The following is a 25,779-nucleotide window of genomic DNA, read 5'->3' as shown; positions in this document are numbered from 1 at the left end:
AACGGGAAATGTGGAGAAGTATTTGCATTAAAAGCAATTTGTTTGTTTTCCGTCGCTGTTCAGCGATTAGGTGTAAAGATAAAAGCTGTGTGTAGTCTGACAAACAGTCTGTTCTGAAGTCCACTGGACGTTGTCACGATCGAGCGAATGTTGTTTAACCTTGTCACTCAAAAACAAATGTACGTTTCTGCTCTGAGAAACCATGATCATTCAGAGAAACACGAATGCTGTTAGTCACAAGTGATTATTTGTTTCGTCCTCTATGTTTGTTTTTTACTTCACCTGCATTTTTCCTTTTTTTTTTTTTTTTTAATGAATCTGTTTGTATTACGACTGGTGAGGAGCCTGGTAACGTGTGTGGAGGCGGCTATGACAAACATTCAGCGTGTATTTATTGCACTTTTGTGATTTGGGTGTGCTTTTCCTGTTTTTCTTTTTATTGCGAGAATCCCGAAAAGCTGTGAATTTTATTCTCAGACACTGTTCTGTCGACCAGAGATGTAAATATTTCACCAGCACAAACAAACAAAATGTTTTGTAGTTTCACAACAAATAAAAAAGTTCTTCTCTTCTATTTGATTGTGTTTGTGGACTTTTGTCTCAGATCATTTACTTAAGTACAAGTATTAATACCACAGTGTAGAAATACTCACACTAAAGAGCTCTGTGTTCTGCTGTTGCTTCTGTTCCAAGTTTCCATCATGTTTCTAGTAACTAAGCACATTTTTAAGGCATTTCTACCTGATGTACTAATTAGAATCTGACTTTCCAATATGTTGAGAATTATATTTCATTTAAGTTTCATACTGTATTACTTATAAAAACTGTTGTGAAGTATGGAGTTACAGAAAATAGAAATAAAGTAAAAATACCTCGAACAGTTTGAGGCGATTTAAAGTTATGACGCTGCCAAACACGAGGGGGCGCTGAGTCGTTAACGACCTGTCATTAAACACAGAAGAAGAAGAAGCGGAAGTACATTCGGAAGTTGTCAACCACTTCCTGTTCGCTGAGTTTGTTGCTACAGCCACGAGATTCGTGAACGGTTCCTTCAAACAGCTTCTCTCCGGACTTCGCTGAGATGGGAGACCCTGTCACTGAGTACACAGCCCGGCTGCAGCAACAGGTCAGGCCCCACGTCAGTGGGACACGAGCTGCTACTTAGCTAGAAAGCTGAAAGTGTGACCACCGGTGTCAGCCGGTGAGCGACACTAGCAAAAAGTAAACTCTTCTAAACAAACTGTCCATCGAGATTATTTCTCCGCATCAATTAGAACACGTAGCTGGCTGAGCTATAACATGACATAAATAGTATTTTTAGAGGAGGCTGTTACTGTTGTTTTGTAAAGTTTTGTACCGGTACGTCGGAGCACACTTGGGTTACAGTACATGATCGGTGATGGCTAGCAGGAATTATTCTATGAATTCAGAGCGGTGTTTTGTTGCCTCCTATACAGTGATGGTGCCGAACTAACAAGAACAACGTATGGATTTGTGCAATGTGAGAAAAAGTACAGTGTAAGATGTGCGGCTTTATCGAAAGTCAAGTTATTATAAAATACGCATATATGTGAATGGAGCGCTGTGTTATAGATACTATGACTTTAGATACAAGTGTAAGGCTGCAACAGAGAGGAACTGTTGGTTGTGTTCACATAGTTTGTACATTAACACATTTAAATGGCACTCATGGTCCTAAGAGATTGTGCCACAGTGTGCCAAAACTACACCAACTGTTCGTGGTAATCCTCTATAATTTTGTTCTGCTTCACTTTATCAGAATGAAACTTTGCAGTGATGATGTTCTCGTATTGCACAATGATGTGATGATGATTAGAGTTTTAGAGCTAAAGGGATTGTCCCCCTTGAGGGCTTCTTTTTTATTCGTGCGAACCTGAAACAATTTAATTTCTTCTGTGACACCTTCTTTCGTTCATCTTCACCAGTAACACACATGCTGATATTTATGTCATCAGATAAATTGATTACATTCGTGAGTGGATTAAAAATGTTCCTTGTAATTATAACTTCTGTTTTCTTTGTCAAACTACAAAATAAATAAACATATGTGATGCACCATAAACATCTGAGGGTTTAGAGCTTTTAAAGTTTACATGAAAGTCATCGAGTTTATCTTGTAGTCACTTTGTCATTTAAATGTTTTCTGCGTCATATACTGACAAAGACATAACTACTTTTGGTTTCTCTTTGCTTTACTCAACACCTGTATGACCTACTTCCTTATCAGATTATATAGCTAAGTAAGTATTTATTTCGTTGTGTTTCTGATAAGAAGCTACATTCTGCTGTATTGCTGAGTGACTAATTCAGGTAATTTTATTAATAGACACTGTGAGTTACCTGCAGAGCCTCAGTGAGTTCAAAGCTTGATGCCAAGTATGCAGTAATGAGAGCTGGGTGTTTTGGATCATCTTGTGATCTTGTGTGGTTGTTTGTCACAGCCTCTCCTGCTTCCGTAACTGTCGACTATGTTGATGAGCAGAAGAATCAACATCAGTTGTTTTTGCGATGCACCGATTCACCTGATTCTCACTTGAAACAACCCTGATTGGAGTCATATGATGTTAAAATTAAATAAGTTGAGGTGTCCTGAGGTGGGCCACAGGGCTCCATATTAGGCCTTGTGATATTCATTATTAACATCAAGCTTCCATCATGCATAGACTTTAACATTCATAATACTGGATTTATCTCACATTAAGAAGGTTAAAGGTAACAATTTTTTTTTTTTCAGGAGCACGAGATCCAGAGTCTCTCTGCTGAGATTGAGAGTCTAAAGAACCCACAGACCCTGAGTCCTACTCCGCGTCTGGATGAGCTGCGGGAGGAAAACGCCAAGCTAAAATACCGCCTCAATATTCTCAAGAGGGTGAGTGAAGCTGCAGAATGCTGCAGGGGGCGCTCTCTGCCGCAGCTAAAGGAACAACTCAGCATTTCGATTTGCTGCTTATTGATCTGGAGCTGTGGCTGTTTAGAGAAATCGGAGATCAACGATGAGTAAAGTTCTAAATTTGAACTCCGTTCTCTCTTAGTATTTTAGATTACCTCTCTTCTTGTCCAAGTTATGTGTTTATATAAAGATTACATGAGATAATATGGTAATAAAGTACAACTATGCTATGCACGGTTTTGTGAAGACCACCGTCTACCTGTTCATTGAAAGGACAAAACCACTGTAGATCACATCACGTTACCGAATAGAGACTTCTTTCCTAAATCTGTCACACTGAATCTGAGGTGTTGTGTCCTCAGAGTCTGCAAGAGGACGACACTGACTGCAGCAAATCCATGATGAACATCAACCAGCGGCTTCAGGAGGTGTTCGGGGAGGCCATTCGGGCTTCTTGTCCTGAACTGGACAATCCTCCACTGGCCGTCACGCCCAACCAGCAGGCCAAGTTTGGGGACTACCAGTGCAACAGCGCTATGGCCATGGCCCAGGTTAGACTAACTTATCTGTGTATTCTGAAAAATGAATCTTCATTTCTTCGTTCTTTATTTAATTAAGTCGACAGATCCTGACATAGTTTAAGTCTTTAGATTAAACTTCAGACTGTCCAGTTAACAAACCTGTAGTGTAGGACCTAAAGCTTTCATTAAATTTCCTCTTTATTAAATATTAAACATACAGTAATTAAATAGTTTAAAAGTGACTTTTCTTCCTAACACTGCAGCATTTGGTGCTTGTGAAGGTTCAGTGTAGTTAGATGAAAGTTTCTTTCCAGGATGAGAAGTGGGACGTACGCATGTTTTATATCTGCTTGTTTTAAGCCAAACTGTCTCTGACTTTTGTCGATTTGCAGATGCTGAAAGCAAAAGGCATCAAAGTCAACCCGAGAGAAATCGCAGAGAAGATCATCCAGAACCTTTCAGACAACGAACTCATTGAGAAAACTGAAATCGCAGGACCAGGTACAGCTGCAAAACATCTGCCAGTGAACGTACCTTTTCTTTAGATAGATTTCAAAGTCATTATCTTGTTACTGTCTACATACGTAGACAGTGTCTACATACGTAGACAGTGGTCAGAAACAGGGATGATGCACTATTACAAAGTAATAGTTTAATTTATTTACTTTTATTCTCCAGTTATGTCACATTTAGACCCAAATGACGTTAGAACATATTAGTGAAACTGGTTTACTGCGCTAAAGAGTTAGGTTAATATTTAGTGTCAGCAGCAGTATTTGAGATCAGAGCGGATCTGATGCAGCAGTTCTCATCTGAAGTAGTATAACTTCTGGAACGTCCTGTTGGTGAACGGATCAGAGCAAGTTAAACTAGATGTTAAACTATTTTGTAATATTTGTCCTTCAGTCACAGACGCTGCATGAACTGACAATAGCTGTTGTGCAAGTGACAGAGAGTAAAAGATACACAATAACCACAAAGACAAAAAATCGGCAGAAGGTGACAAAACAGGACAATAAACCTAAACAGAGAATGTGGCGTTTTTCTGTGTCCAGCTTCTCATCGTCTGCTCCTATGTCTTTAGGGTTCATCAACATCCACCTGAAGAGGACGTTTGTGTCCAAGCTGTTGAGTAACTTGCTGATTAACGGTGTACAGCCCCCCCCACTGGCTTCCAGGAAGAAGGTTTATCACTCCGCATGAAACCAGACGCAGATACTTTTATTGACGTTAATTAGTGAGAGTGGAATTAGCTGTTGAAATGTAGAAAGGGAGTTGAAATCCCAACTGCTGATCTGTGAATGTGTTGTGCCAATGCTCAGGTGGTGGTGGATTTCTCCTCTCCCAACATTGCCAAAGAGATGCACGTGGGTCACCTGCGTTCCACCATCATCGGCGACAGCATGTGTCGGCTGTTTGAGTTCCTGGGCTACGACGTTCTCAGGTCAGATCAGGTGCTAAGCTCATGTATGCCCCCCCAGCTGAACACACACTCATTAAATAAGACCACACCGGTGTTCAGGTGAGGCTGTAACGTTCATCACGCCGAGGTCGCAGACGGTCCGTGCTACAGTTCACACTCTGCTTCTTAACATTCGCAGGTTGAACCATGTGGGAGACTGGGGCACCCAGTTCGGGATGCTGATCGCCCACCTGCAGGATAAATTTCCAGATTATCTGACCATCTCCCCACCGATCAGAGACCTGCAGGCCTTCTACAAAGTCAGTAGATTCTCCGTCTTTCTTGTCTTTTTTCCACCACATGGTGTCGGCTCGGTCCGACTCGGTTAGAGAACTTTCTTTCGGTGCTCGACTTGCCGCTGTCACAGACTGAACTCAGCCCAGCGGGGGTTGTGTTAGTCCTCTGCAGGGTTTTCACTTCACTTTCTGGTCTCACCTCTGCTCGATCAGAACCTCAATGGAGGTAAGAACACACAAAAAAGAAACAGGTCCTGTTCACAACTTGAGCCCAATGCAAAAGTAACAAAAGGCGAGGTGAGTCGAGCCGGGATCGTGTGGTGCAAACCCCAGTAAATGTCTGAAGTCACGGAGAAAAATATGTGTAGCTAGAAGAAATTAGAAGACATAATCATACTGGCAACAACCAGCAAGTAGATTAAAATGAAAAACTTAAATCATCTGTTTTGTTCTTTCCATGACTCTCAGATCCTGAAGCTTGTTGCATTTATCAGCAGCATTTCCCAGTTTTGAAATGGAGCTGGTCGTCTCTACTGTCTTTTCTCCCTCTCATTTCTGCTCCTCGTCCTCCATCAGGAGTCAAAGAAGCGCTTCGACGAGGAGGAAGACTTTAAGAAACGAGCGTACCAGTGTGTTGTCAAGCTGCAGAGCAAAGAACCTGACTTCATCAAAGGCTGGAACCTCATCTGTGACGTGTCCAGGAGAGGTAGCTGTTCAAAATAATAACTGATGAGCAGAACCCTGTTCAGTTAGGAAAAAGAAAAGCAAGAAAGAAAAAAACAGCCCAGAATGGAATTTACATACTGAACAGTTCAGTCTGGATCCTTTTAAAATTGGGTTGAACGTCCAACATCCTCTCACAGTAACAAGAGGAGCCAAGAAACGAAGTAAAAATAAAAAATAACATAAATCCATATAATTCTAAATAATATCGTTTTGTGTGTCTCAGAGTTTCAGAAGGTGTACAACTGCTTGGACATCCAGATCATCGAGAGAGGAGAGTCGTACTATCAGGACAAGATGACGGAGGTGGTCAAGGAGTTTGAGGAGAAAGGTCAGTGAGCAGCAGGTCAAAGGTCACAGGGGGAAACTGGGAGCTCATTGTTACAGGACTCTCTTCTCCCACTGAAGTTATACAGCTGAACTTTCTGAAGTCTGCAGTTCAGTGATGTGAGCACTGGGGGGCAATCAGGCCTCATAAAAGTCCTCCAGATTTTCCCACTTTCTTTTGTGGGTTGTCTAATTCCATTTTTACTCTCTGGTCTTTTCTGTACTGTTCTTCATTCTCAGTTTCGCTCATTATCTCCTCCTGTCGCTCCCTCGTTATCCGCTTCTCCCTCTTATAACCATATTGTTTTTATCATTTCCTCCTCCTCCCTCAGCAACTTCCTCCTCTTCTATAATTCTTACATCTCTCCTCTCAGGCCTGGTAGAGATAGACGAGGGCCGTAAGATCGTCTTTGTTCCGGGTCAGCCCATCCCCCTCACCATCGTCAAGTCGGACGGAGGATACACCTACGACACGTCGGACCTTGCAGCCCTGCGTCAGAGAATCTTTGATGAGAAAGCCGACATCATCATCTATGTCACGGACAGTGGACAGGTGGGTGGAGAGGGAGTTGAGATAGGACTACAAAAAAAGGAAGGGGGAACCTGCCCGTTAAAAGTTCCGTTTTAAGTTTAATAGGTTTTACTGTTCTGCACAATACGAAGAAGCAGAAACTTTTCTTCTCTTCTTTCAGCCATGAGGAGGGAAAACTCTGCTTTAAATGCAGATTTTCTTTAACTAACTTTGGACTGTGGCAGCACAGAGGATAAACAGCACAGCAGCCCTATGCTGTTTGGGGAATAACATGTTAAAATACATTCACGCACAGGCACAACGTTCTTTCCCTCTAGAAAAACATCAAATTTGATCTAATACGAGTTCAGATGCATCATCGTCTGATTTCCTGGAGACATAAGCCCTCCTTTGCAGATAAAATGGAACAAGAATCCTTCAGTGTCTTATTTTTTACTTGAGAGATGTACTTTCCACATCCAGGCTAATACTTAGAATTAATAACTACAATTAACCTCTTTAAAAATCTTCACTCGTGCTTCTGACACAAGTTAGAGGCTAGAAACTTGAAGTCGTGGTCTGTGGCGCAGACAGCAGGCTGGGCTCTAAAGTGTTATGTGGGTTATTATGAAGACAGACATCATGCTTAACAGGAGAGAGGGCTGGGCTCCGTGTCTGCAGTCTGACTGAAACTAAAAGCCGTCATCTGAGGAATCTTCATTTACCGGGAGCAGTAAATACAAGGCGACCTGTCGAAAGCGTTACCACGGTGACAGCATCTTAAAAGTGCTGCAGCAGGACACAAGAAGACAACGTGTCGCAGCTTCCCTCAGAGAACCAGCGTCTCCACATCGACTGGATGGATACACACAAACATTTGGACTCTTCTTAGTTTAATGGCTGATGGCTGGTTCTGAGTGAACAACTGGTTCAGACTGCGAAATAAAATGCAGAAGCCAAATATGTTTTCTGGAAGTGTGTTTTATACACTTTTAAAATGAGTTTACTTCAACCCCTGGAGTTGTGCTTAACACGCTGAAAGCTGCACTTCAGGTACTTTAAACATCTAATGTATGTTTTCAAGTACTTGAGAGGATCATTTCAAGGATATTGGTGTGAAAGTGTCTCTATTGAACACAGAGCGATATATACAGATAATATAGCTCAACAGGTTCCCACTCTGGCTGCGGAACTTTGGACCGCTCCTCCTCACAGAACTCTTCAGCCCAGTCGGACTCTCAGGACGTCTGCTGCGAACAGATCGTGGCTGTTTGTGTTTTATCAGATAAGAAATCTAGTTTGTTCAGGTCTGTGACTTTGGTGAAGATCAGATCTAATGTTACAACTAATTAATGCATCAATCATCATCGTCATCTGTTATTAGGTTACATGTTGATATTGGTTGTGAGTCGACAGAAGTTAGATGCTGATATATTTGGACCTGGACATCCTTAATTCACACGCTCAGGACTTGATATCCTCCATGGCCGACGTGCTCACAGCTCTGTTTAGACTGATGTAAATGTACTCGCAGCTGGATTCAGTTTGAAAGTCTCTCAATGTGGAAATATAACAGCGTGTATGTTGCACGGCGCTGAAGTATTTGTGTGCTTGTTTTCAGGGTACCCACTTCCAAGTGGTGTTTGCTGCGGCTCAGCTGATCGGCTGGTACAACCCTCAGGTGACCCGAGTGGAGCATGCCGGCTTCGGAGTGGTGTTGGGGGAAGACAAGTGAGTTTCAAACACACAGAGAGCTGTTCAGTCTGTGACCTGTGTCACAGCAGAAAACACATTTTGATCTCTCAAAGCCAGGTGGTTCTGAAACATCTAGTAAGACTTCAATCTGTCTGCTGACGTGTCGTGACCTCTGACCTCAATACTGTGAGCAAATTTGTGAAAACGATATTTTAAAACCAGGTTCAATTCTATTTGTATAGCACCAAACCACAACAGAGGTCGTCTCAAGGCACTGTACAGGGTTTAAGACTTTACAAATAGAACTGTATCCAGAATTATATAGAAAACCCAACAACCCCACTGAGCAGAACCAGGAGACAGTGGAGAGGAAAAACTCCCTTTAGAGGAAGAAACCTCCAGCAGAACCAGGCTCAGGGTGGGCGGCCACATGCCTCGACTGGTTGGGGTGAGTGGAAAAAGAAGAGAGAAAAGAACAGCAGGCAGCAGAGACACTGGACAGGAGGATACCTGCAGAGGAGAACAAACAAAGGTCATTGAAGACAGAAAACATCACTTCAGGCCAGCTAATGGGATGTAAACAGTACTTTAAAAGACAAAGGATCTTTGTGAATATTTTATGCTTTTGTTTTTTTATCTTATTCTGGTAACTAAATAAAGGTAAATACATGTTATAGAGCTCCCTTAACACTTGGACATAAAAAGCTCATTTGAGCTCCTGTGTCTTCATGTTTTCTTAGTTTTATTATAACGAATACTGTAAAGTTTTAACTAATAGGAATGAGAAGATTCGCCACCTCCTCCACAAGCAGAGTCGCTGTGGGAGGTACTGAGGCAGTTACACGAGAACACAGAGCTGTTATTACTCAGCATGTGAAATGCAGCTCTGTAGGTGGACAACGGTAATTAAAAAGTTGGACAACAACAACATTAGGTCGAGTCCGAGAAACGCTTAAAGACTGTTTGACGTTTAGCATTAGTAAGAGTTTGACACCCATGTTCAGCCAGCTGCCTCAGAGCTGATCTTAATGAGTGAAACGATGAACAGAGATACAAACTTTAACTGACTGATTTGATTTGAACTTCAGTGACTAAAGTAAGATTTGAGGCTTTAAACTGCAAATTACACAGAAGTTGTGTTTAGAGTGAAAATGGTCTTTATTCCATCACTGAACAGAAAAAGATCAAATGAAATGTCATTTAAGTCACTTCTTCTTCTTCTCCTCCAGCCGCTGCTCCCACTGGTTCTTCTTCTTCTTGTCTTCCTGTCCTCCTCCTAGTACAGTAGTTCTTCTTGTCTTCCTGTCCTCCTCCTAGTACAGTAGTTCTTCTTCTTCTTGTCTTCCTGTCCTCCTCCTAGTACAGTAGTTCTTGTTGTCTTCCTGTCCTCCTCCTAGTACAGTAGTTCTTCTTCTTCTTGTCTTCCTGTCCTCCTCCTAGTACAGTAGTTCTTGTTGTCTTCCTGTCCTCCTCCTAGTACAGTAGTTCTTCTTCTTCTTGTCTTCCTGTCCTCCTCCTAGTACAGTAGTTCTTCTTCTTCTTCTTGTCTTCCTGTCCTCCTCCTAGTACAGTAGTTCTTCTTCTTCTTGTCTTCCTGTCCTCCTCTAGTACAGTGAGTCCTTCTTCTTCTTGTCTTCCTGTCCTCCTCCTAGTACATTAGTTCTTCCTTCTTCTTCTTGTCTTCCGGTCCTCCTCCTAGTACAGTAGTTCTTCTCTTCTGTCTTCCTGTCCTCCTCCTAGTACAGTAGTTCTTCTTTCTTGTCTTCCTGGTCCTCCTCCTAGTACAGTAGTTCTTCTTCTTCTTGTCCTTCCTGTCCTCCTCCTAGTACAGTAGTTCGTCTTCTTCTTCTTCCTCTCCTATCCTCCTCCTTGTACAGTAGTCTTCTCTTGTCTCCTCCCTCCTAGTACAGTAGTTCTTCTCTTCTGTCTCCTGTCCTCCTCCTAGTACAGTAGTTTTCTTCTTGTCTCCTGTCCTCCTCCTAGTACAGTAGTTCTTCTTCTTCTTGTCTTCCTGTCCTCCTCCTAGTACAGTAGTTCTTCTTCTTCTTGTCTTCCTGTCCTCCTCCTAGTACAGTAGTTCTTCTTCTTCTTGTCTTCCTGTCCTCCTCCTAGTACAGTAGTTCTTCTTCTTCTTGTCTTCCTGTCCTCCTCCTAGTACAGTAGTTCTTCTTCTTGTCTTCCTGTCCTCCTCCTAGTACAGTAGTTTTTCTTCTTTTTCTTGTCTTCCTGTCCTCCTCCTAGTACAGTAGTTCTTCTTCTTCTTGTCTTCCTGTCCTCCTCCTAGTACAGTAGTTCTTCTTCTTAGTACAGTAGTTCTTCTTCTTCTTCTTGTCTTCCTGTCCTCCTCCTAGTACAGTAGTTCTTCTTTTTCTTGTCTTCCTGTCCTCCTCCTAGTACAGTAGTTCTTCTTCTTCTTGTCTTCCTGTCCTCCTCCTAGTACAGTAGTTCTTCTTCTTCTTGTCTTCCTGTCCTCCTCCTAGTACAGTAGTTCTTCTTCTTCTTGTCTTCCTGTCCTCCTCCTAGTACAGTAGTTCTTCTTCTTCTTGTCTTCCTGTCCTCCTCCTAGTACAGTAGTTCTTCTTCTTCTTGTCTTCCTGTCCTCCTCCTAGTACAGTAGTTCTTCTTCTTCTTGTCTTCCTGTCCTCCTCCTAGTACAGTAGTTCTTCTTCTTCTTGTCTTCCTGTCCTCCTCCTAGTACAGTAGTTCTTCTTCTTCTTGTCTTCCTGTCCTCCTCCTAGTACAGTAGTTCTTCTTCTTCTTGTCTTCCTGTCCTCCTCCTAGTACAGTAGTTCTTGTTGTCTTCCTGTCCTCCTCCTAGTACAGTAGTTCTTCTTCTTCTTGTCTTCCTGTCCTCCTCCTAGTACAGTAGTTCTTCTTCTTCTTCTTGTCTTCCTGTCCTCCTCCTAGTACAGTAGTTCTTCTTCTTCTTGTCTTCCTGTCCTCCTCCTAGTACAGTAGTTCTTCTTGTCTTCCTGTCCTCCTCCTAGTACAGTAGTTCTTCTTGTCTTCCTGTCCTCCTCCTAGTACAGTAGTTCTTCTTCTTCTTCTTGTCTTCCTGTCCTCCTCCTAGTACAGTGGTTCTTCTTCTTCTTGTCTTCCTGTCCTCCTCCTAGTACAGTAGTTCTTCTTCTTGTCTTCCTGTCCTCCTCCTAGTACAGTAGTTTTTCTTCTTTTTCTTGTCTTCCTGTCCTCCTCCTAGTACAGTAGTTCTTCTTCTTGTCTTCCTGTCCTCCTCCTAGTACAGTAGTTCTTCTTCTTGTCTTCCTGTCCTCCTCCTAGTACAGTAGTTCTTCTTCTTCTTGTCTTCCTGTCCTCCTCCTAGTACAGTAGTTCTTCTTTTTCTTGTCTTCCTGTCCTCCTCCTAGTACAGTAGTTCTTCTTCTTCTTGTCTTCCTGTCCTCCTCCTAGTACAGTAGTTCTTCTTCTTCTTGTCTTCCTGTCCTCCTCCTAGTACAGTAGTTCTTCTTCTTGTCTTCCTGTCCTCCTCCTAGTAGAGTGGTTTTTCTTCTTTTCTGTCTCCTGTCCTCCTCCTAGTACAGTAGTTCTTCTTCTTCTTGTCTTCCTGTCCTCCTCCTAGTACAGTAGTTCTTCTTCTTGTCTCCTGTCCTCCTCTAGTACAGTAGTTCTTCTTCTTCTTGTCTTCCTGTCCTCCTCCTAGTACAGTAGTTCTTCTTCTTCTTGTCTTCTGTCCTCCTCCTAGTACAGTAGTTCTTCTTCTGTCTCCTGTCCTAGTACAGTAGTTCTCTCTGTCTCCTGTCTCTCCTAGTACAGTAGTTCTTCTTCTTGTCTTCCTGTCCTCCTCCTAGTACAGTAGTCTTCTTTTTCTTGTCTTCCTGTCCTCCTCCTGTACAGTAGTTCTTCTCTTTGTCTTCCTGTCCTCCTCCTAGTACAGTAGTTTCTTCTTCTTCTTGTCTTCCTGTCCTCCTCCTAGTACAGTAGTTCTTCTTTCTTCTTGTCTTCCTGTCCTCTCCTAGTACAGTTGTTCTTCTTCTTCTTGTCTTCCTGTCCTCCTCCTAGTACAGTAGTTCTTTTTCTTGTCTTCCTGTCCTCCTCCTAGTACAGTAGTTCTTCTTTTTCTTGTCTTCCTGTCCTCCTCCTAGTACAGTAGTTCTTCTTCTTCTTGTCTTCCTGTCCTCCTCCTAGTACAGTTGGTTCTTCTCTTCTTGTCTTCCTGTCCTCCTCCTAGTACAGTAGTTCTTCTTTTTCTTGTCTTCCTGTCCTCCTCCTAGTACAGTAGTTCTTCTTCTTCTTGTCTTCCTGTCCTCCTCCTAGTACAGTAGTTCTTCTTCTTCTTGTCTTCCTGTCCTCCTCCTAGTACAGTAGTTCTTCTTCTTCTTGTCTTCCTGTCCTCCTCCTAGTACAGTAGTTCTTCTTTTTCTTGTCTTCCTGTCCTCCTCCTGGTACAGTAGTTCTTGTTGTCTTCCTGTCCTCCTCCTAGTACAGTAGTTCTTCTTCTTCTTGTCTTCCTGTCCTCCTCCTAGTACAGTAGTTCTTCTTTTTCTTGTCTTCCTGTCCTCCTCCTAGTACAGTAGTTCTTCTTCTTCTTGTCTTCCTGTCCTCCTCCTAGTACAGTAGTTCTTCTTCTTCTTGTCTTCCTGTCCTCCTCCTAGTACAGTAGTTCTTCTTTTTCTTGTCTTCCTGTCCTCCTCCTAGTACAGTAGTTCTTCTTTTTCTTGTCTTCCTGTCCTCCTCCTAGTACAGTAGTTCTTCTTCTTGTCTTCCTGTCCTCCTCCTAGTACAGTAGTTCTTCTTCTTGTCTTCCTGTCCTCCTCCTAGTACAGTAGTTCTTCTTCTTCTTGTCTTCCTGTCCTCCTCCTAGTACAGTAGTTCTTCTTTTTCTTGTCTTCCTGTCCTCCTCCTAGTACAGTAGTTCTTCTTCTTGTCTTCCTGTCCTCCTCCTAGTACAGTAGTTCTTCTTCTTGTCTTCCTGTCCTCCTCCTAGTACAGTAGTTTTTCTTCTTTTTCTTGTCTTCCTGTCCTCCTCCTAGTACAGTAGTTCTTCTTCTTGTCTTCCTGTCCTCCTCCTAGTACAGTAGTTCTTCTTCTTGTCTTCCTGTCCTCCTCCTAGTACAGTAGTTCTTCTTCTTCTTGTCTTCCTGTCCTCCTCCTAGTACAGTAGTTCTTCTTCTTGTCTTCCTGTCCTCCTCCTAGTACAGCAGTTCTTCTTCTTCTTTCTTTTATCTTCCCTCTCCTTCTCATAGACACACACAAACATTTTGTTTTTACATTTAGTCATTCCTCACACTCTTTTATTTAAAGCCACAAAACATCTTTTCCTCGTAGTTCCAGTGTTGTTGAGTTACTTGTATCTGTACCCAGGTCCTGTTGAGCCACGTCTCCAGTCAGCAGTGATTCCCGTCATTTGAACACGATCTGTCACTGTTGTTTTTTTCTTAATCAGTCGTCCACATAAAAAGAGCCGGGTCCAGACAGGAAGGGTTTGACATCACTCTTCACTGGGGCCATAACTGAGTGTTGCTAAACGCCCCACCGTAACCTGAGGGGGTGTAAATTGGCCCCATAATGTCTGCACTACTCCAAACTCCATTAGAAATGTATCATGCTGTTTTCATAATCGCTCATCCAGACAATAAGAGCTTAACGCAGCCACGCAGGGAGCTGTTATAGCTGCAAGTAAACAGGGAAGAAAGGGGGGTTATTACATTTTTGGCTCGTGTTGTGATTGTAATGCTCATCTGATCTGCTCGATTGTACAAAATGTATCACCCCGAGGCATCGGTAAGCGGAAATAATCGAATAGCTTGTTGTCATGTTAATGGTCGTCGACAGAAAGTGGAAGCTCGGTACATGCTGGAAAAGTCACAACGTCTCTGCATTGCTTCATAAACATGTTGTGGCTGAAATCACAATTGTTGTTTTTCACGCTCAGGAAGAAGTTTAAGACCCGGTCCGGAGACACAGTGAGGCTGATGGACCTGCTGGATGAGGGACTGAAAAGGTCCATGGACAAACTGAAAGACAAGGAGAGAGACAAGGTGAGGAACAAATGCCTGGATATCACAAACGATGAGCTGAATGTGGAGCTACTGGACTGGACTGTGTTGTTTAAAGGTTCAGTTCAGCCAAAGTGTTGGTGAAGCTGTGGCTTCATCTCCAGAGACTTGTCTCCACATCATTTACATTTAAGTCATTTAGCTGACGCTTTTATCCAAAGCGACTTACAAGTCAGTACAAGTTACAAGGGTAGGCAGGGCAGGATTTGAACCCCAGTCTCCCACATGGGAGGCAGTGATGTTACCACTACACTAACCAGCCAGGTGTTGAACATGAAGTTTTCATTTGTTTTCATCCTCGTCCTCCTGCAGATTATGTTCTCAATGAACCAATGAATTGTTTCGCCTATACGAGGTCTGTTTAAATACATCAAGTGTGGGATGTGTTTTCCCTTCAGCGTTCAGTAATGAGGCTCCCTCTGTCAGACTGAGCTGCGTTTCTGTCTTTCTAGTCTAACTAGTGGTTAAAAAAACGACATTCACATGATTCTTTGCTGATCATTCACAGAACTCGTGCTCCTCAGTCCACCAAGTTCGTTTTTGTCCGTTTGTTAGTAACCAAGTATCTGGTTTCTGTAGAACCTGTAAGCTGACCCTGTGTTAAGGGGTTAAATTGTATTTAATTAAAAGGATATTTTCCAAATGAAACGGGCCGGACTGATCGATTTAACACCCGTTCATCACATATTAAATAATGTAGAATTAGAAGAACTTTTGGTCCAAGTGACTGCTGATGTTCGTCCGTCCTACTGACGTCAGGAGACGACATTTACAGATGATGGTCTCATCCTGAAACATAAAACCTAATGTTCTTTATGGAGAAGAAGAAATTTATAGTAGAGGACAAACCAACGACATAATGAGGAGTGAAAACTGTTCAAAACGTTTGACTCTAAATCCTCCTGAATCAATGCTGATGTTTTATTTCTGCATCACTTCAGCTTCAGTTCTGTGGTATCTCTTCTGAAAAATCATCAAACTCTTTTTTGAAATGACTTTGACTCAGCTGCTAACACTCAGCTGTCCACTGTACCGTCCACTGACAAGATGTTTGAACTCTTTGTTTCCAGGATCCTTCCAGGTTCTGACTGTGTCACCTTTTTAGTGAGTCCCACTCGCTTGTGTCGCGTAGATTGAAAAGGCCTCTGAGCAATTTAATGTAAACCACCAACCACAGTGACTCTAGGATTTCCACAGTCACTCTAGTGAGAGCACACTACACAGCAGGTCTACTACAAATAGGTGTCAGTAAAATTACAACCAACTTAACATCACAGATATGAAAAGACGCTTTGTGACAGACTTTGAATCTCTTCAGCATGTGGAGAAGGACTAAGGGGATGCTACACGTCTGGCAACTGGAAACTATACAGTTGGGTACCCACGGTGTCGTGTAGCTGTAGTTATTCAGTCTGGACCAAAGAGTGTCAACATCCCCCAGAATCTTTTCTTCTTCCTCCTTGTTCGTTTAGTTTCCACTGAAATTCATTTAACTTCTGAAGCATGTTTCATAATCCCTTGGGCTTGTGAGATTCTCACCTTCTTCTTCTTCTTCTGCAGTCCTTCTTCATCCAGGGAACCTTTGAGTTGTATTTTCTGACTCTGTCAGCTGCTGTGTTCCTCCTACTGCAACACACAGCTCAGTGTTGGGAGAAGGTATTTTTAACTTCCTCAGCTCAGGTTGTTCCAGCTAATATTCAGATTCAACCCAGAAAATATGTTGACAAGCTTCTTCCTCCATCCCTGGGCGTCAGCAGCAGACGTTTTGCCTTCACACCGTACGGCAGAATGGACTTTTCTGTTCTGATGCAGATGAAAAAAGGCCAAACTTGCCCTGATTAGGTGTCACGTGGAACATGAGATGCAGTGTAAACAGTCAGTGACTTCCAGTTGAACTGTGGTGATTTTAATGCTGAGGAGATTGTGGGGTAACTGGTGCCAACTCGTTTCCCTGCAGGCCCTTCTGGCCCTGCGCTCTGTTCTCTCTCTAGGTCGCTGCCCATGTCTACCATCTGCTAACCATGCCTAGTTAAACAAAGCCCAAACCCGGCCTCTGCGAACCTCTGTAGACTCGGGTTTGATTTGTCTGTCTGTGATACCTGATGTTCGCCACCTCGTCCCACATTTTAGTTTATCTTGGAGTTTTTTTGGAATTTGTTCTGCTTCATCGTTCTGCTGGTGGTTTAGTGTCACGTCGTGTACTTTCCTCAAGTTTTTTTTCTTTCTTCTTCTTCTAATCCCCCTCGTCACTCTGTTCACTCCCTGTGGTGTCAGATACGTCTTAATCACTTGGGTTAGTGAATGGGATTCACTTCATATGAGTGCTTTTACAGTTTCAAGCTGATGAGTCAGAACATTTGATACCTTAACGAGCGCTGAGGGAGAACGATGAAAGAAAGATACGAAGATCAGATTTATTGAGTGAAACTGTGCTGAAAACTTTTTCAGGTCCTGACCCCAGAGGAGCTGACTAAAGCCCAGAGCTCCGTCGCGTTTGGCTGCATCAAATACGCCGACCTGTCCCACAACCGCATCAACGACTACGTCTTCTCGTTTGACAAGATGCTGGACGACCGGGGCAACACGGCAGCATATCTCCTCTACGCCTTCACTCGCATCAGGTGGGAGCTTTGATGAAAATGTGTGTATATAAATATGTGGCAGCAGTGAAGGGCACACTCACTGTGGGCGTGTTGCAGTGTAACAGGCAGCATGTGAAAAACACAGCAGAGCAGCTTATTAGAACTGAATTTTATATATTTAATACTATTGTACTATATTTATTACAGCATCTATTCAGAAAACTGGGTTCTCTGGCTGTGAATACAGAAGCGTCCTGGTGTCGTTGAGGTCCCCGTTTGGAGACGGTTGCTGAGGCTTTCGTTGGGTTTGAATAGTGATGGTAGAAAACGACTCCCTCAGATACTTCTCCTTCCTCCACCCCGTCCTGTCAGACCACTTCCCCCCAGTCCAACTACACTTTCATTAGCCATATCAGATCAGTCTGCTGTGCTTGTGGCACCAGATTAGTGTTTGGGACATTTCCAGTCAGCGAAACCCAATTTCTCCTGAGTCCTTATCCCCTGTGTGAAGTGCGTCTCCCGGGTGCAGAGCTGCGTTGATCCCCCTCCTCTGCAGCTCTTCTGGAGGTGTTAGACTGAGGGTGGCAGAGTGCCCGGCTTAGATTGATGTTCTCTGTTCTTCATTGGGGGGGGGGGGGATTTGATGTCCTGTGTTCACTCACTAGAGCCCCCCCCCCTCCACTGTGGGTGTTCAAGTGTCAAAGAAGAGAAGAAAGGAAGAGCAAGACAGAGATGTTGGAGCAGCTGCTGCTCCTCGATTCAAACTGTTCTGTAGGTTCACTTTAGTTCTAGTTGGACCCAGTTAGTAGTTAATTATTTGTGATGAGATGCTTCATCTTTCTACTGATGCTCAACTGTAAATATATGAACGACGTCTTTTCTTTTCCTGACTCAGGTTTTCACAGTTAAAGGGCGACTTGAGTTTGTATATGAACAGAATTAAACGTCCCTCTGCCTCCGTTGAAACATCTGTGACATCTTTTTAGAACAGATGATTCCATCTGATGATGATGATTCCGACACTTGGCTCTATTTCTGCGGTTACAGGAGTTTCATCACTTGTTTCTACTCTAGATTTGTATTGATGCGGTTTTTGCTGTCCTAACTGTTTGGACGCTGTTTTGTTCCGCACGTCCTGTAGGTCCATCGCTCGTCTGGCTAACATCGCCGAGGCAACGCTGAGGAAAGCAGCAGAGACCACGGAGGTCATCCTGGACCACGAGAAGGAGTGGAAGCTGGGGAAGTGCATCCTGCGCTTCCCAGAGATCCTGCAGAAGATCCTGGACGACCTGCTGCTCCACACACTCTGCGACTACCTGTACGAGCTCGCCACCACCTTCACCGAGTTCTACGACAGCTGCTACTGTGTGGAGAAGGACAGACAGACAGGTACGCTGGACAGCATCCGTGTGTAAATCTACATATAATCTCTCAGTCAGAACTGTGGCGTCGCACCCGCTCGTGTTCTCGTTAACCTTCGTCATAAATAAACCTGGTGCTGGAGGAGAACCTGTTATTGAAGAGGGTGGGACTTTTAAAGACACTGAAAGGTGCACAGTCTGTGCATGGAAGGGTTTGGATCATTTCAAGGTTACTACAGTGTAGTGTAGGTGTACCTGACAGGTACTACTAACAATCCCACAATGCACTGCTCTCTGTTTAGAGAAGATTGAAGATGGAGAATTGTGGATTAGTGTTTTCAGTAAATGTGCTGTGTAGTGAAGAAATCACTCGATCTGAGCTGAATCTGTATTTATCAAAAAAAGCTCATGTCCTGCAGCAGCGTTTAGCGTTTTAATGGATTGTAGTAGTAGTAGTTCTGATCAGTTCAACAGAAAAGTAAAACAGGAGCAGGTGAGAAAAAAAGGAACCAGTCGAGGACAAGTTGAAAAACCAGCCAGCGCATGCAGTGCCTGCTGGTGTGTCTGCAGAGAGCAGGCTGCTGGTGTGAGTTAACTACGGCCCCTGAGTCTAAAGATCCATCATATCACACCTTAAACCTCTGCTTGGCTTGTGTCAATTCAATTCAATTCAATTTTATTTGTAGAGCGCTTTTTACAATTGACATTGTCACAAAGCAGCTTTACACAACCAAAGAACAGTACATGAACAGTGTATGTGTATGAGTCATAATAATCAGATTGTCCCTGATGAGCAAGCCGAGGGCGACAGTGGCAAGAAAAACTCCCTGAGAAGGCAACAGGAAGAAACCTTGAGAGGAACCAGACTCAACAGGGAACCCATCCTCATATGGGTGATTACATGCTGTGTAGGCAGCAGTCCAGTATAACAGTTAAAGTCTTTTAAGTTAATATGGAGTCCAGTTAATATGGAGTCCAGTTGTGTTCGTTCTCTCGGAGCCTGTTGTTTGTGTAAATCAGAAATTCACGCCGTCGCCTGTCTAATTCCCTTTCTGCCTCTCGTCTGCGTCGTGTGGTAATGTGGCCGGATGGGATGGACGGTCACGGATGTTGTGGACACAGATCCCGGTTTTTCCAGCTCATTGACTTTGATTTGATGCTGCGGTGTCGGTGCGTCATTACACATGCCCTCTGACCTTTTGCTGGTCGACGTCTCTCCAGCCTCGTTACGTCTTTCAGGTTCCTCTGTCGTCATCTTCTTGTTTGACTCTCCCTCCACGCACAGAACCACTGGTCATGTTTTATTCTTTAGAATCAGAACACTGTTTCCAATCAGCTACATCGTCAGTCCTCAGAGAATCCTTTCAGTTTTTCCTCCACGTTTACAGGAAGCACAGCAGACGCTCAAATCTACAGCCTTATCCTCCAAAATCTCACAGATGTTTTAAACCTAATTGATCTCAGTACTGAACCACGATGAACTTAAATTATTAACACAAATCCAAGTTTAACTAGAAGCTAAAATCAATGTGACATGATGGAATCCGAGTCAGACCTCTGTTTCTCCTTTTGAATTGGATCCATTTTATGAACTTACAAGTGGAGTAAAACTTAATACTAATTTAAAACAGATATTGTGTATTTGGTAAAGTGGAAACCAAACGACTTGATAAATCCTCTAACACCCTCTGTAGTCAGCACGGCTTCATCTGACTACAGATCTCATGCTACTTTAGCTCACGTTCAGCTAACACGCAGCATGCACTGGGGTCAATCGGGACTTCAGATGCCTCCTGGCGTTGATCCATCATCAGCACCGATTGTTGTGATGTCTGCTGCTGGATTACACATACAGAGTTGGTCCCCGTCTCACTGCGGTGGTTTGTTTTTAGCTGAGGACAGAAGAAGCCACATTCGTCACTTAAATGCAAATGTTCAGTTTTTGCTCTTTTACTGACATTTTGGATCATTTGACCTTGAACTGATGATTCAATGAGACAATCTGACGAGTCAAGGTTCCAAAGAAAGAGTACCTGCCACCAAATGTTAATTCGTCTCTCAGAAAGTGTTTTTAGTCCTTCAAATGTTGGACTTTTATAAAACTTACAGAAACAAGTAAGCTGCAAAACTCAGCAGTCAAACAGAGATCAGCGCTGTTCTGATGGGAGGGAGAGCCTCACTCTGCTTCTCTTCACATTAAAAGTCCAATTTCGAGCCAAATGAAAAGTTTAAGTACTTCGGTCAATGTATCAGTCAGTTTTCTCTGCGTTGTGTTTCCAGGTGAGGTGGTAAAGGTGAACATGTGGAGAATGCTGCTCTGCGAAGCCACGGCAGCCATCATGGCCAAAGGTTTTGACATCCTGGGAATCACCCCCGTCCAGAGGATGTGATGGGATCAAGGTGACGGTAAAACTGTAAAGTTAAAAATCGCCTAAACTTTCAGAGTAATTAATCCACCCTGGGAGGAAAAACCGTTCCATTCAGTTAACATCTCATGTGAAGGATCTTTTTTATTAAAGAACCATGTAAACCAAAAATCACCCCGTCTGCTGTCAGTCATTTGAAAGTGTGGACATTTAAAGCCTGATTTCTTCCTGTTGCTGTAAAACGACTCATTTAAACCTGATCAGTGAGCTGCACGTGGACCCTGAGGGGCTGGTCCTGGGCTCAGGAGAAACAGAATCGTCAGTATTCTGCAGGTTTGTATTAAGACTGCTTTACAGGGTACAGGGCTAGAAATGAAATGTGGTGTTTGAGGGAGGCATCATCAGTCCGTGGAGCCTCACCAGAGCATCACAGAGCCACCACCTAACCGGTCGTGTGTTTGTGTTATTGGGATTTGCTGTAGAAAGTGGCGCTCAGCACGGTGCTTTACCTGCAACAGTCAGTCACGGACGAGTCCTCGGGACTGGATCTACAGGCCGGACCTTGGAGAAGAACAATAAGGACTGAAACATGGCTCCTCTTTCCAGCGTGGCCTCTGTCTGAGTCAGTTAGAAGCTGCTTATTGTCTCAAGGACGCGTTGTGTTTGGGAAGCTTTCCATTTTTTTGGACCATGTCCAGACTTTTGGAAAGTCCTCTACAGACTGTGTTTCTCTGCCTCTGCTACTGCCCCCCACTGTGCCTAGAAATTGCTTTTACTGAGGTGAATGATGAAGCAACACATGCTGCAGCAGCGTTCACCGGGATTGTTTCACTTTCTCCAAACAACTTCTGGGGTTAGAAGAAGTTGATGATACTTGAATCCCATACGAAGTTTACACACAGGCGTCAAATTTTACATCTCAGATTTGTTTAGACTCGAGCTGCTTGTTGGAGCAGGCGTCGTCGTCTTTGTGAACCAACAAACCCATTTGACTAGGTTAATTATACATTACACACTCCGAGGCAGCCTGAAAACCAGTAATTGTTCAGTCTGCGTCTACGCCCTAGGACGTTGTGCACGTCCACAGATGTGTGTGTACGTTAAGCTGTGCGTCTGCAACTCCTCTCTGAAACTTATGAAATGCCATCATCCTGTACGTCCTGCCTTCTCACGCAGTAATTCCCACTGCAGTGTCATGAAATATTTATTAAGCTTTCACAGGCTGTGTGTAAGTGTGTTTATTCTGAGCTGCTGTCGAAGGACTGTGTTAAAGGTGTTTTGACAGTCGTTCCTGGAGGAGAGAGAGCCCGCCATGCACCTGCAGAAGCAATAATGTCCTCAGCTTCAGTGGGATCTACGGATCTCATCACCCAGTGCCCTCAGCTTATATTTATTCCTCCTCTCGAGTCTCGGAGTGGATCAGAGAGGCAGGGTGGTGACGTGGAGGTTGGCCGTGTGAAGGCCTCCAGTGGCTGGAGATGCTGCCTGCGGAGACGGTGTCCCCCTCCCTCGCTGAGGAAAACACTTCTGAACTAACATTCAGGAGGAGGCCAAACCCAGAGGTGGGTGAAGCCTTCAATCTGTAGAGAATAGGTCCTAGGACTTGGAGTTCTAATTAATGTTAAAGGTGGAGATGTAGGTTTTAACTGTGCTTTTGTCCTCTGTCACCCTGTGACGTCTGTGTTCAATGTGAGTATTAAAGTGAACAGTAATGTAAAGAAAAAGCCAAAAGGAAGCGAATGCAGGTTGTGACTTAAATAGAGGAAAAGGAATTTGAACTGAGCTGTAAACATTCATTTGGATTCAAAAGCTGATTAGTTGGTGAGCAGTGATGTCTGATTTTTAGGTCGACCGGAAACTTGATGGTACCTGTTTCCCAGCAATCCAGTCAGTCCACCATGGTTTGTCGGAGCAGACAGTTATTGACCAGTTGCTGTTGAACGGTGGACGATTCAGCAGCCAAAGAGTCAAATATGCAGCGATGAAGCTAAAAGAGTGAGTTGAGGGTCACAGTGTGGATGTAAATGACACTTGGTTCAATTATTCTGTTTGCTGAAGAGGTAAATAAGAACCAGCTGGAGCTACGGTGGCAGCAGCCTAACTGTTGCTCCCTAGTGGCTGAACTGGCTTTGATGCAGCTTTAAGCTGTTGATAGCTGTAGTTAATGTTAGAGTGTAAAGGTCAGCATGTGAAACAGTCAGAATATTGTTGCCTGCTCTTTGATTCCCTTCAAGTTTCATCAGTGTCGTCGTTTCCTTCCTTCTGTCAAATCTGCAACAGATGTGTCGTGTAAACGGTTTTCTTTTGCTGTTAAAGTGCGTGTGTCCAGTAGGAGGCAGCAGACTGAGTAACAGCTACTGCATCAGAGTCCTGTCTGTATGCAGCTGATGACTGTTAAGTCCAACATAACATAATAACAGCAACATAAAGTACAGGTGGGGGTGGGGGGGGTCTGTTAGTATTTGTAATTTTTGTCTCCCCACAGAAACCTGCTTCCTGAAATCACCCTGGACACAGACTCAAAAACCAAGAACCTGAGGTAAAAGATGTAGTGGTGTGTTCTGCATCGCCGGAGGCTCCTACATCTAATGTAGATAGATATAAAGGATATGATTGTGTGACTCTATACGGTAACCTTTGACCTCTCCTTCACCCCTGTTAATGGCATTTTAGCCTACAGGCACTGCTGTGTTTCTGCTCTGTGTAATTTGCATAAATAATTGGTCTTCCTTAAAATCCTGTTTCGACCGGGGCACGACGTCCTCGTCACAAGTATTTTACCTCATGTAGTTCCTCGGTCTCTGTCTCTCGCTCCAACTGTTTCTCAGCAACTTGACTGTCTCTGATCCCTGAGATGAATCGATACGATATGTAAATAAGCTATATGCAAATGGGGAACAGCAGTCGGGAGGAGTAAGAGTAAGAGAAAGAGGTGAGAGGTGGTGGTTTGTTGGAGGTCTGCAGGCTTATTAATGTCCTGTGCTCCAGTGGCACAGTGTGACAGCTCGTCTCAGCTGTGTCCCCCCTCTTCTTCTGAAATTAGTCTGTAATCTGTTTGGCACTTAGAGACGTCACAGAGAGGAGGAAGAGCAATAGTAAACAGGTCGAGAGAGAAACATTTTAATGATTTGTTTTCACACAAACAAGATTTGAGCAAAGCTCCAAATTAAATCTGTGGTTATAAGAAGCTTGTTCTAAACATACAGTTACATAATCTGATGTTTGACATACGAACAGTTCTCTGCTTCACAGCAGCAACACTCAGGTGCCACATCAAATAGGCCTGTACAAGCAGGGAGTGGTGTAGTGTGGTGGGGTGGGGTAGTCTGTTACAGTGCACAAAGACCTCAGTTCACAGTGGAGAGGTAGATGTCTTAGTGTCCTGCTGCTGAACAGGTTGAATTGTCAAAGCAAACAAGTGAGATGTAAAGAGTCGGTTCATGCTGGGTGCCGCTCCTCCAGCTGGATCGGCCACGTGTCAAGGACCAAAGTGTGTCTCTGCAGTCCTCTCTGGTCCTGTCATCACAGCTTCAGGCGGTCATTCAGTGGCTGCTTTGTTGTCAGGACTTCTGTCCTCGTCTCGTCTGTCTTTCCGGTGCCTCAAAGTCCGTTTCCTGTCTTTGTCCTGGCAGCTGCCACGTGTTTCCTGTGTGTGGCTACAGGAAAGACTTTCTACACTGCTGTCCACTTTCTCCATCTCTGCTTTTTTGTCCTCAGGCCTCCCATGAAGATTCTTCAAAGCTGGCCACAGTTTGTATTGTGAGGAGCAGGTGGATTCAGGAGGGAGCAGGGGTCACCTTTACCTGGCTGCTGTGCTCAGAGCCTCAGGTGTCACTAGTCAAACTTGAAGAACATCCTGCTGGAGTTCCAGCCTGCTGTTGTCCTACAACGAGAATAGACAGGTCACCCCGAGTAGGTGTCGTAGGTGAGCGCTCCAGATAGCAGCGCGATCTGTCAATCATCACAGGTCGTCAGAGTCATATCTTTGTCTCCCTGTAGTCTGGTCTGAAGGAGTCCCTGATGGCCAACAGACTGGAGGCCAGAAGATGTCCACTCACTGTGTTGTGCCAGTCCTGCGAGCGATCCCTGAAAGAGAAGACACAAGTGTCAGAGTAGGACACTGACAAGTAAGTGATGTTGTCAGAGGAGTCGGCTGACTGCAGCTGTAGCTCTAGTGTGTGGATGTGAGGGTGCAGCTTTCCTGCTGGAGTAGATGATTGATGGAGCAGCTAGTTCGAGTCTAGTAATCACTGGGCCTTTGTTGGCTGGAGCGTCAGCCCTCCTTGTATGAAGACCGACTTGGATAAGATAAGATAAGATAAAGCTTTATTGTCATTGTACAAAGACCTGCGAGTCAACCTGCGCAAATCCACCAAGCAAGTAAGTGAGTATCCACCGGTAAGGACCCGCTCCCTACTCCATTAGCTACAACCTCAGGACTACCACTCCTGAACTGTTGTCTTCTCTGTTTACATTTAGTGAGGAACAAGGCAAGCAAACAAAATCTAAGTCAAGAAGAAACAACATCAAAGCAAAGTGCTATTGAAAAAGTGTTTCTGTTTGAAGAGATGTTAGATGTTTTTTTTTTTTAAGTGCAAAGGAAGATGCAGAAGAGTTCTGTTTTCAGCAGTTTTTTAAAGATTGCAAGTGAGGTGGCTGAGCGTGCAGAGATAGGCAGCTCATTCCACCATCGTGGGATCACTGAGCTGAACAGTTTTCCTTGGTGTCGACTGTGTGGTGCTGGTACCACCAGACGACGTTCCCTGGTTGAGCGCAGTGGACGGGAGGGGATGTAGACCTGAACGATTGAATTGAGATAAGATGGAGTATTAACTCTGTTTCTGCTACCCTACCTCCATCACAGCTCCTCTCCACCCTTGACACAGCCACTGATTTAGAGTCTGCACTACCTTTCCCACTTGTCCAGACACTTCCTGTGCCTTGTCTTCTAGGCCCTACCTGAACAGCAGCTACTGCCTCCTGGCTCACTGACCACGTCCAGGAACAAGACGCCACACTCAGGAATCCAAAAACCTGTGTGCCCAAGCTGAAGTGCAGAGCCTTTGATCA

The 25,779-nt window shown here is 44.0% G+C and overlaps 2 protein-coding genes across 4 annotated transcripts in view; one reads left to right on the top strand and one right to left on the bottom strand.

Annotated features, from left to right (window-relative positions):
* Window positions 1-989: 989 nt before the first annotated feature.
* Window positions 990-20,883, top strand: rars1 (arginyl-tRNA synthetase 1). Its single transcript, XM_026372688.1, has 15 exons — window positions 990-1,126; window positions 2,756-2,890; window positions 3,274-3,462; window positions 3,825-3,933; window positions 4,517-4,617; window positions 4,755-4,876; window positions 5,034-5,154; window positions 5,707-5,836; window positions 6,080-6,184; window positions 6,555-6,733; window positions 8,313-8,422; window positions 14,277-14,382; window positions 16,849-17,021; window positions 18,124-18,371; window positions 20,624-20,883. Exons 1-15 carry the CDS (start codon window positions 1,082-1,084, stop codon window positions 20,731-20,733), a joined length of 1,983 nt encoding a protein of 660 aa, XP_026228473.1. The 5' UTR covers window positions 990-1,081; the 3' UTR covers window positions 20,734-20,883.
* A 2,930-nt stretch (window positions 20,884-23,813) lies between these two features.
* si:dkeyp-23e4.3 (rho GTPase-activating protein 7) overlaps window positions 23,814-25,779 on the bottom strand; it is a 70,223-nt gene continuing 68,257 nt past the window's right edge. For all 3 annotated transcript variants that reach the window (XM_026371142.1, XM_026371143.1, XM_026371144.1), the window contains exon 17: window positions 23,814-24,795. In XM_026371142.1, the coding sequence (XP_026226927.1) occupies window positions 24,687-24,795 (109 nt within the window). In that variant the 3' untranslated portion in view covers window positions 23,814-24,686. The remainder of the gene's footprint in view (window positions 24,796-25,779) is intronic.

Source organism: Anabas testudineus, chromosome 14 (assembly GCF_900324465.2).
Source record: "Anabas testudineus chromosome 14, fAnaTes1.2, whole genome shotgun sequence".
Taxonomy (NCBI): Eukaryota; Metazoa; Chordata; class Actinopteri; order Anabantiformes; family Anabantidae; genus Anabas; species Anabas testudineus.
The sequence above is the reverse complement of the archived record's forward strand: the minus strand, read 5'-3'. Positions and strand labels throughout refer to the sequence as shown.

Bases quoted from the DNA above. Each gene is read 5' to 3' on its own strand.
- rars1 (XM_026372688.1), top strand. From the start codon at position 1,082: ATGGGAGACCCTGTCACTGAGTACACAGCCCGGCTGCAGCAACAG. The intron at 2,891-3,273 runs GTGAGTGAAGCT...TTGTGTCCTCAG, and splicing joins GCCTCAATATTCTCAAGAGG to AGTCTGCAAGAGGACGACAC. The intron at 4,877-5,033 runs GTCAGATCAGGT...TAACATTCGCAG, and splicing joins CTGGGCTACGACGTTCTCAG to GTTGAACCATGTGGGAGACT.